The sequence below is a fragment of the Tubulanus polymorphus genome, chromosome 2 (genome assembly GCF_964204645.1).
Source record: "Tubulanus polymorphus chromosome 2, tnTubPoly1.2, whole genome shotgun sequence".
NCBI lineage: Eukaryota > Metazoa > Nemertea > Palaeonemertea > Tubulaniformes > Tubulanidae > Tubulanus > Tubulanus polymorphus.
The window spans coordinates 15,463,305-15,474,649 of NC_134026.1; the positions used below are offsets into that span (position 1 = coordinate 15,463,305).

The 11,345-nt window shown below is 36.2% G+C and overlaps 1 protein-coding gene across 4 annotated transcripts in view; it reads left to right on the top strand.

Annotated features, from left to right (window-relative positions):
* The window catches only part of LOC141900770 (structural maintenance of chromosomes protein 6-like), a 255,440-nt gene extending 244,449 nt beyond the window's left edge, over positions 1-10,991 (top strand). For 2 of the 4 annotated variants that reach the window (XM_074787797.1, XM_074787798.1), the window contains 2 exons: positions 2,662-2,759; positions 10,767-10,991. In XM_074787797.1, coding sequence (XP_074643898.1) covers positions 2,662-2,759; positions 10,767-10,878 — 210 coding nt within the window. In that variant the 3' untranslated portion in view covers positions 10,879-10,991. The other 2 variants (XM_074787796.1, XM_074787799.1) reach the window with 2 other exon arrangements.
* Positions 10,992-11,345: the final 354 nt, after the last annotated feature.

Genomic DNA, 11,345 nt, shown 5'->3' on the forward strand with positions numbered 1-11,345 from the left:
CATCATCTATGATTGTGGCAAGTTTTAAGGCCATTAGTTATTCTATATGGTCACCAGGGGGCGTTGAATAGTAGAATAACTTAGTATTTCCTTATTATATTGGTACCTAGGCATATTTTGTTACCATGATCGATAACAAAGTTATAGTTCGTGACATGTTCTATGATTGTGGTGAGTTTCGAGGTCATTGGGTTTTGAATATGGTCACCAGGGGGCGTTGAATAGTAGAATAACTTAGTATTTCCATATTAAAGTGGTAACGAGGCATATTTTGTTATCACAATCAATTACAAAATCGTAGCTGCTGACATGTTCTATGATTGTGGTGAGTTTCGAGGTCATTGGATTCTGTATATGGTCACCAGGGGGCGTTGAATATTGAAATTGTTAGATTGTTGAGCATTTGGAACCACTTCCCAAGTGGGCATGGTGTCCCTGGACCCCAAGTTTTCGTTCAAAAGACCTTTCGCTTGAAAATTATTTCGTCGGAACAAAATTTATTTCATTCGAACCAATAATATTCTGTTCGATTGAACCAATTTGAAAAAATCGTTAGAACAAAGTTGAACAAACTTTTTTTGTCCAAACGAAAGGTTTTTCCTTCGAACAATCGTTCGATCGAACAGAATCATTTTAATTTGAACAGAATTTTCTTGTCAGAACATTAAGTTTTTCGTTCCAACAAGTATATTGGAAAAATGTTTTTCTCCGAACCAAAAGTATTAAGTATTTCGTTCAAGCGAACAGAATTGTTTTCATTCAAACATTCGTTCGAAAAAATTGTTTTCGCTCAACCAAATTTTTTTGCCGGGACAAAAAGTTTTTCATTTCAATAATAATATAGCTTTTTATTCAAACACATTTTTTGTCAGAATGAAGAAAATTATTGGTTCAAACAAAAAGCGTTCGATCAAACAGAATTGTTTTCATTCGAACAAGATTTTCTTGTCAGATCGTTAAGCGTGTTAAGGTCGTTTTGGAAATTTACTCGGTGTGGTATATTTTGGATTACCGTGTATGTCATTTGTCAGGACATTAAACGGAAGATGACTAAGGATACTACCTTGCATGACTCCACTAGTCAGACCGACTTATTCCAAGATGAGACAGTTTCGTTCAATTCGGCCATCTGTTTTCATTCTGAGAAATATGCTGAGCCATTTAAGCGACCCATCATTGATACTGTTTCCGAATAGCTTATTTAGTAATCGCTGATGTTCGACCTTATCAAATCTTTTTTGAAATCCATAAAGATTAATTGAGGCCTAACAGTCCATTTTCCAGAGTCAAATAACCATCTGGTCCAGTCATCCATGATTTCAAAGTAGGCCTCATTGACTGTTTGTCAACTGTCCTTTTATAAAACCGTTTTGACAGTTGAACAGGATTCTAACTTCCCTTCGATTTTTATGGCATGTTGCGGCTGCATCAGCTTACACACAATCGTCGACACAATATTCAGACAAGATCAAGAATATGAACGAGGATGTGCAGAAAACCCGTTATCGCTGCTTGGCAGCTATATTTGATATAAATATCTTAGCTGGGACATGCTGGAAATCATCAGAATACAATCATAACTGTTTCGTCTTTAACGGGAACGCATTAATGAGGCTTTACAGTCCAAGTAGCGCAGGCTTTCAATCGTTCGGCAAAAATATGAAATTCATTTTCAGCATAATGAAAATCGTACATTGACAAATGAACCTGGTCCTCCCAACCAACATTGTCATTGAACATTTGCTGGTAGATGTAAAACATTAACCACTTAATACATTTACTATTGTATATATCTACCAAGGTTCAAGGCCCATGGGTTTAAAAATATCACTGAGGGGCTAACTGTTGATAAATGTTTAATTTGAAAATTTTCTTTGATATTTCAATGAAAAAAAAATCAATTTGTTTTTCAATTCGTTATTCATTCCAAGAAATCGAGACAAGTCGCCTCTTCGCTACCACAGGTAATGAAACTCCCCTCACCAGAGCATTTTCCCAAATTTTAACATATTTTCGTGTTTTCATTTAGGTCTCAGAAAATACTAAAAATGACAAACCACGTATATTGTTAACACTAAGATCATCAGCTATCAGTTGGTATTGTTTATAATCAGATCGGTGAAATCGGAAATCGATCACCAATAATAATTGATCCATTTTTGATCAATTTGTGGATCAATCAATGGATTTTGATCAGATGACTTGTATTCATCCCTTCTTTGCACTTTCTGGCTCATAGTCGTCTTAAATCATTGATAGCGCATTATCCACACTAAATCTGGACCAGGATGACATTTTATAGCAATAATGTACAGATAAATAAAACTCGGTGAATTCGCCCATAAATTGGCAAATTTTCTCACTCGTGCATAAATTCAATTCAATTCAGTTCAGTATTTGAGGCATTGAATAAATGGGCCAACTATGAGTAAAAAGTGAAACTAAACTGATGGAGACAATTATGTAACATGGCTACACACCAGCGGTGTAATGACTCACCACACCAGCCACACATATTTGCAACTTGAATATATGTCATGCATGGTCGGAGAAGGCCATTATTTGCGATGGAAATATACACAAGTGGTAATGAAGAGGTTAATACATCTGTCATTTTATCTGCCAATTGATCATTATATGCCTTTTTCGTTCACTTTTCAGGATATGGTTAACAGACGAATAAGTATGGACATGATGATGACTGCTGCTAAAGAACAACGAGGGCGCCAATTCATATTTCTTACACCACAGGACACAAGGTTAGTGCAGTGTATAAGTAAAATTCGTGCATATAATTTGTGTTCCTTAGATCACGAGCCTACTTTGACACTCACCCCATTGGTTCATCCCATTCACTGTAAGGACCCTGTATAGGGGAGTTCTTTGTAAGTAAGGCATATAAATCTGTCTGCTTTTTTAATGAATCAAATTTGGTATCCGGAAAAGCTGGCATACAATCCCAATGATATCATTCACATCTTGAACTTGATAAAGGTGGGGCCTTGTGCCCCTGAAAGATTCTCCAGTATGAATTGTATACATCGCTAACTTATGTCTGCAAACTTATGTCTGATTTGGACTTTTGATCATCTCTATCAACAACCACAGCCCTGCCTCTGGCACTACGCTGCCTATCACCCCTTTTCTACCAGGGCATCTTCTATCCTTCCTCTGGCAGCATTTGGGATTTCCAACTTGATTAGTGGTTGATGGTTTTTTGGCTATGGCCAGCCATCTTTAGAAGGTGAGTATTTTGAAGCATTTCATAGATTCTATGTTTATTTTTTCGCAGTTACTAGTGATTTTTATTAGCATCGGTTGACGTCCATGTTAAACCATTGATAGTAAAATGGATTGTAAGTCTGTAGTCGAAGAATAGCTCAGATGCTTCTCATTTTCATGGGAAATTCAAATTGAAATACTGTTCACGTAAAACATTAGACTCATCCGAAAATGTTTCAGATGTAATGTTTCTATTCCCTACAAAATAGAGCCAGATTTATGATTAAATTGTCCAAAAAGGTTTTTCATGTTAGCTCACTTGTTATGTCGGAAATTAGGGGCAATCGCATAATGTTTCTGCTTGCAACAGTTTTAGCATCATTTACCCTATTAGTATTGGCCATATACCCACCCACTGTACTGATCCAGAAATCGAAATTTTGGTGATTATACGAAAACCCTTGGTATAAAGATGACGTAAGTGATATGAAAAGGGGTATTGTGCCCACAGAGAACTTGTGGCAAAATATTTTGGTGATAAAAAAGTTAATTCTTATACATATTATGTGTGTGTCACATGACCTAACATAACCTATATAGTTTTTCAGAAAAACTAAAACCCCTGGTGTATAGATGTCGTAAGTGTCACAAGTTATGTCGGAAATTAGGGGCAATCGCATAATGTATCTGCTTGCAACAGTTATGGCATCATTAACCCTTTCAGTATTGGCCCTAAACCCACCCACTGTACTGAGCCAGAAATCGAAATTTTTATGATTATGCTAGAACCCTTGGTATAAAGATGATGTAAGTGTTACGAAAGGGGGTACTGTTCTTATACTAATTATGTGCGTCACATGACCTAATTACCATAATTCATATAGTTTTTCAGAAAAAGCTCCAACAAAATTCGGATATCTTACCAAATTACTAAACAAAGCCTGCTTTTCAATTCTGCAGTATGTTCCGATGATTATCTGAGAATTTGATGGTAAAATTCCCTTTGATGAAAATATTATGGCTAATCTGTTTATGAAGGTATTGATGAATACAGATAGCAATGATTTTTTTCATTCAGTAGGTCTAAGGGTACCTTAGGCCTAGTGACATAGATACTTATATGATAAGCAATTAGGATTTCATTTCAAGTAAATAACGAAAAAAATTATTTCTCAATCTTTACATAGACTGATTCTAAGTGGAGAATACAACCCAGTTGGCACATCAATGTTGAATCAACATTGATGTCATGTTTCGATATCGTCTGTACATTGATTTTTAAAAGTGAATCGACGTTCATAGTCCAACAAGAAATAAGCGTATAAAACAACCAATATCCAACTAGATTTCAACCAAATTATAACCTGATTGTCCGACGTCGTATCAACATGGAATAACAACCATGCCTGAATGATGACTGAAATTCTCCAAAAATTTACCGCGACTGCCTTCTTCCTTGCCTCGAATGAACCAAAATGGCCGCGACGTTGTTACATCAATCGATTAACTTTGGTCGATGGTGTTCGAATCCCGCAATTTGATTGTTGTTTGTAAATAAGATATACTGAATATTTAAGGAAATGAATTCAAAGAATAAAACTTTCAATGTTTTTGGGTATGTAATAAAGCATGAAGAAGATGCCTGGAGATTTCCAAATTCCTAGATTTTAAAATTGATAAATATATCTATACTATAATGGGTACAATGTCATTTTTCATATCTATTTTGCTTGAAATCTATTCATTGTTTGGTTGTGAAACTTGGCACGCACACAGAGGAATAGATTATCATGGTAAAGATAACAATTTTATTTTGATCCAGGGTCTAATTTCACCCGAATTTAAATCCCCAAGATCACAGTATATTCAAGAAGTTGGCAGTAGATGACATGTACATATGCGCGTGTATTTTATTATCTGTTACTGCAGTGTTGTGTGGGATGTTTGACCCAATTTGCACCCGACGGGCTTAACACAATAATAGAATTCACTGAGCCATTTGTATCCCTTTACAGAGCACTGCAAACAAGTCACTCTCAGCACAGGGTGAACAAATTTCTAAACAAATATTCATTGTGAGGCATAGTAAGGATCCAGGAATAGAAGGGCATGTCACATTTTCCAGGCTTCTGGGGGATATGTTGCTTGAGGGGAATGTTGAGAAAGGGGAGAGGAAAAATTGCTTGAATTTTAATTGGAAAGGTTAATTGGGATTTTGTGAGGCTGGCATTTAGGGAGCCTATCAAAATTTAGGAGGGGGTATATCGGGCCCACAAACAGCATTCGCCCTCGGTACTGGGTGAACAAATCGCAAACATATTTACTGTTATAGATCAAGGAATTGAGGGGCACGTCGTGACATTGCTTGATGAGATTGAATTGGAAAGGTCAATCAGGATGTATTATGCTGACATTTATCTAAGGAGCCGCGCATAATTTTCCAACCTATCTAAGATGTGTATTTTTGCTTATTATTCAGTAAACTATCACCCAAGGCTATCACTCCTGGTACAACTTTTCAAAACTTTTAGCCTCATTTTCTTGTAAGATTGAGCAATAAAAAAGGGTTTTTGAAATTTTTAGCCCACTTGGGACCTGGATAAGAAAAATTGGTTCGATCGCCACGAGATGGCTGTCCTATGACCTTTTTTGTGCCCAAAAATGTCAGCCTAGGCCCAAATTCTGAGTCCTGTAGCTTCAGCTACTGGTGTGTAATTTCTCATTGCAATTTTTTTAAAGGTCGATACTGAACAAAGTCCCACAGAAGCTGAATTAGTAAGAAGGACTAACAGTTTTGTCAAGAAGTCTGTCTTGGTTGATTTAATTGTCATGTCTCAAATCATGTGAAATGAAAGCGAAGTCTTCATAATGATCTCTTTAATGATCTCTTTAATGATCATAATGATAAAACATTACCAAATAAAGATAAAGCGGTCAGAAGATGAAACTGTGAAACATTCTATTTACGCAGTAATTAGCAGTCAAAGTTCGGTATTTTTTCGGGAATATATGTTCCATCCAGAAAATGAATACCTCATTCTGCAGAGATCACATGGGCTCTTTCAGCTTATCACTGCTCTTCAACGGGTAGGCCGCGGCCTGCATGATCACACTTGTGACGTCATTGTGAGAAAGCTGTGCTCTGATTGGTTGTTCAGGGAATACCCTCAGCAGCTGGGGTATTCCCAAACAACCAGTTTAGCTGAACAAGAAATTGCACAAGGGATACACGCCATTTTGACGTCTTGGGTAAGTGAAGTTAAAATTTTTTGCTGAATATGGTAGAATTATCTAATGTAGTGTAAGAATCCAGTTAAGTATGGCAATGCTGGGTCCAATGTTGATGGAATTCTGACTTTGATTTATTCCGTCAATGTCTGAAGCACACAAAATTCTTAAAAAAGTAAATTAAACAACCTGACAACTGTGGTGTTAGCTGGTGTTTTCTGTCGATTTCTAGCGACAAACCCTCATCTACCTAGGCTAATGATCATCGGAGCTACTTTGCATCGATATCAAAGTATGCAGCGTAATTTTTTGTTGCATGTGGTTTATTTTCATCCGCATTTGTGTGCCCTTCTTATAAGTATTAATTAACAAATTCAAATCTCAACTTAATTTATTTTGCCTGGGAGACGATCTGCTCTCAACCGCGTATGGGCCTATGTAACCATAAAATGAGTGAAATATTTATTTTTTTCAGGATTCCTGCTTAGGTGAGTTTTTTTTTTCAGTATTTCTGTCATTTCAATATGGGACGGGGGCAAGTTATTGTGACAGTTGTAGACTTGAATGGGGTTGGGGAGATGAATGAAAATGGCTTGGCCGGGCGGAAGCGTTTGCCCAAATTTTTCTTAGGTCTAACTAAATTGGTACATTTCGATTGTTTCAGATTTGTCAAATGGATGTTGAATGATACGTACAATCCCTATCTACACTAGACAGGTTTCTATTCGTCTATACTACAGCAAACACCACTTTCCTCGGAATAGCTTCGATGCGATTGAAGACAAGACGAAACCTCCGGCGATGACATGGTCAACTGAGTTAAAATTCTACAAAAAAACTGTTTTTGGCGGGAAAATTCTTATTTCTCGCATTTAAAATTGCAATGACCTCGATTGGGGGGCGTCATCTCTACGAGTGAATGGGATTAGCTGTTTTTGGGATATACGGGGAATTCCGGCGCTACTAAAATAATTATTGGAAAGCCATAGAATGGCGTATGTTTCATTGGAATAGGTGCCGTATATGTGCGAATTTCAAATGCTCATTGCTGGTGAGGATGTTATTGTTTTACACATCCGCCATAGGTATTGTTTCATTTCAATACCCGGTGATTGTGTTGATTGACATTGAAGTGTAAGCGAACATTCACTTACACGAGGCCTGCACGTGCGCGCGGAGCGCTACACGACACACACACAAGCTCGTACAGTACACTACTAGAATTTGTAATTTCTTGTGACCTGAATATATTAAGCAGCAAACTACAAGTATAGGTCGAGGTCTGAATATTATAGACATGAATTCCAGGATTTAAAACGATCTAATAGCCGATTTCTTCTGTACCGGTATTTTAACTTCCGCGCCCAACATTGGAAGAGGTTTCGAAGGCCCAATATTCAGCCACCCTGTGATATGTGACATCATGAATATGAATTTTAGGCCATCCCATATTAATGGTCAGTTTACCGTAACCCGACCGACCCGACTTCAAAGGTACCGAGTGAAAACTTTTTTTCTGAGATTCATTGAAATAAATTTTATTTTTGATAAAACCGACCCCCACTGCCGACGAAGGAGCTACGTATGTTTGAGTAGGTTTAAGTGTGCATCGTGTGAAAACATGCCTTGACATATGGCCTAATTTAAGTTTTCCAGGAAACTGGCAGTGTTCCAATAAGCTACCATTCATTCTCATAGTGACTATATCAAAGCTGGTAACTTTAAAGCGTGCACATATTCAATGTACCGTTTCATTTTTAACACAGAGATGACGCTCTGGACGAAGTTATAATTTTAGAATAATTCACAAAATCTACGCTATTAGACAAATTTCCCGTGCACAACGTAGATGATTTTTGTGATATTGTTTCCATGTAAAAAAGGTGATAAATTTGTTGCTTTTTTTTGCCCAAAAATTTTGCAAAAAAAATTTCTACCTACCTACCGACCGTCATCCTGAAAAGTTGAGTCGGTGTTATGGCAAACAGACAATTATTTTAGGATGGCTTTATTTGAATATTTTTTTCATATATTGAAACATATTTTTTGAAAATATAAAATAGTTTCCCTGCTGCGCCTACCTGTACCCTACAAAATTTTGGACGTGGACCGTAACCAAATGTATATCTTCGGTCTTATTTGACTACAAAGTAATTCTTTAAGAAAGATAAAATACAATATAAACTTGTGGAACTTTGAAGTCACGAATTAAGAAGATTTCAAGCAATGCCCTTATTCCAAACAACCTCTAGCTTTCAAGGTAAACCACACTTTGCCCATGGGCAATTTATTTTTACTTTTAAACAGGTCCTTAAGTATAATTGCTGAAATATTTTATAACGTTACATTATTAACTGTGTTTGTAATGACAAGTAATGTGTTATGATCATGACTTAAAGTAATGTTTATTATTCATTGAGAGATTTTATTTTGCAATATTTTTGAAAATGTTTCCAATCCCAATACTTTGGATGGGAAAATGGCCGACTGTGGTTGGGTGACATGTCTTTGAGAGCTCCTGCAATTCAGGAATAATAGTATATTTCCCTGCAGTAATGTAAGTCATAAACTATTCTATCAAAAAGATAGAGATTCAGGGATTGTTTCAGTGGTATATGGATAAAACTTTTAACTGGATTATGTGGATTTAGCAGTAAATTGTGACATGTTATGGTGAACAGTATATAGTGGAAATTTTCAAATTCAAGTGTCAATCTCAAAAGTCTGTGTTTGAGTGTTTCAGTGAACCGTGACTAGTAACTGTGGTGAAAACTTGTGAATATTTGTCTGCGTTTCCTGGCACTTTGACATTCTCAAAGCCTGTAACATGTCGAACCAAACGAACTTGAAGGATCTACTGAAGCCGAATGATAATAAACCTAGCGACATAAACAAAAGAAAAAGTCATAAATCAACCGAAATACAAGCTACAAATAGTGAATTGTGTGAATCAAAAAATGAATCAGAAAACTGTCTTGAATCAACAATAAATGGGGATTCGATTGATCCTAATACTGAGGTCTTCATGGAAGAAAATTTGGGAGAAAGCAACAATGATTTAAATCCAAAAAAAAGGCTCTCGAGGACCTCCTAAAAAAAAAACGGAAGGAGTGTAGCTCGACAGTTGGCTCAGATTCATCTGTAGAAAGTAGCCTTTCTTTCTTGTGCAAGTCGGTTGAACTTCTTACATCCAAAATGGATAGTCTGTCTAACATATAGTCCGAAATCATAGATCAAATGGAGTTAAAACTAAACAAACATTCCGAAATGATTCAAAATCTTGATTTTAGAACAGAAGAAAGATTGTATGACCTTGAGCAGAAATTTATTGATAAGGACCGAATTATCAATGACTTAAGGTCGGAAAATGCTAATCTGTCGAGAGACTTCAAAAATGAGAATAAGATACTTCATAGTGAAATCACTAAAGCACGTAATCTTGCGGTAGAAAACAACCAATATTCCCGCAGAAATCACATCAGACTATTCGGAGTATCGGAGAACACCGACGAAAACTGTACAACAGTAGTCACAGAACTTCTTAATGAAAAATTGTCTCTTGCAAAAGAATTAGTAGCACGTTGCTCACCGCGTGAATTGATGACCCGCAATAAATTTTTTATGAATTTTGCAGTAAGTTACTTTTCAGTACATTGTGTGAGAGAATGCATGGAAGTATGAATGAATCTTCTTTCTTTTTCTAATGTAACACTTTTTTGGGGGTGGTATATCCTACAAGCTATGCTTTTTTATATCTTCCCCTCTGATAAATTATGTCAATTTATACTGAATTTGTGCAAAAACATGATAATTTATAAATTGTATATTATTTGTTATAAATTGCTATAATTTTCAGAAAATAAATAAATAATAAATAAAGTTTGAATACGTTGGACAACCATTTTTAGTCTTCTCCATGAAGTTTTTGCTGTGGCTGTTATTCATCTGCTTTTAAGAGGTATTCATTGGTATGCAGTTTGACACTGGAGTGATTGGATAGAGCATCAAACATATACCTCAAAAGGAATTACCAGCGAAAAGTTTCAGCTCATGTTGATCTTTGAGAAAATAAGCCCAGAAAACAAGCATATTTTAGGATCAAGACAGTATTGAATTCTAAATTACATTTCAGCACAAGTAATGACATATATATTTGTTATTCATGTAAATGTAATTGATACGTTTAAAAACACTGATCCAGCCCGCCCAGCCAGTCGGGACCTGTTCCGTTTCCCAAACTGGAACTTCCAATTACCTCAATGAAGTCTCAAGGTCCATGGGTCTCTTGTTAATATAATCGTTTTTTTCTGTTTTAGTCACCTGAAACTGGGCAGCGATGTCTGTGTGTACCGTATGTCTGATCCAGAGCGTGGCCAAGGAAGAATTATCACAAATCAAGACAATGATGATGAAATGGATATGCAGTGAGAACATATATCTTGTATACAATTCAATTCAAATGGATTATGTTTATGTCAATTTCAAGCCAATATCACATGAAAGTTTTAATAAAGGATTAACATTCTATTCATTTAAAAGTATATTGATACTCGTCCATAATTTTGTTTGGTGAATAATTAGGCAGCTTCAGGTTAAGCAGTTATCCGCGATGTTTCAAGGTGCCATTAAATACCCACGTATTGGACGATACCATGTATAGTGACAGGCGATTTATGACCCTAAAATCCATGGAAACCCCTTTCTGATTTTGAGGGGATGTATGAGGTCTGTATGTCTGGCTGACTATTCAAATTTCAGGTGCGTTGGAATTTTTGATTGCCAATTGCCTTTTTTCTACAAAATATTGTTGTTTACTTTAATTTCGTCAAAAAATGTATAGAAAGAAAATAAAACGTTTTTCAGTAAATTGTTGAGCTGCTGTAGTCGCTACGGTT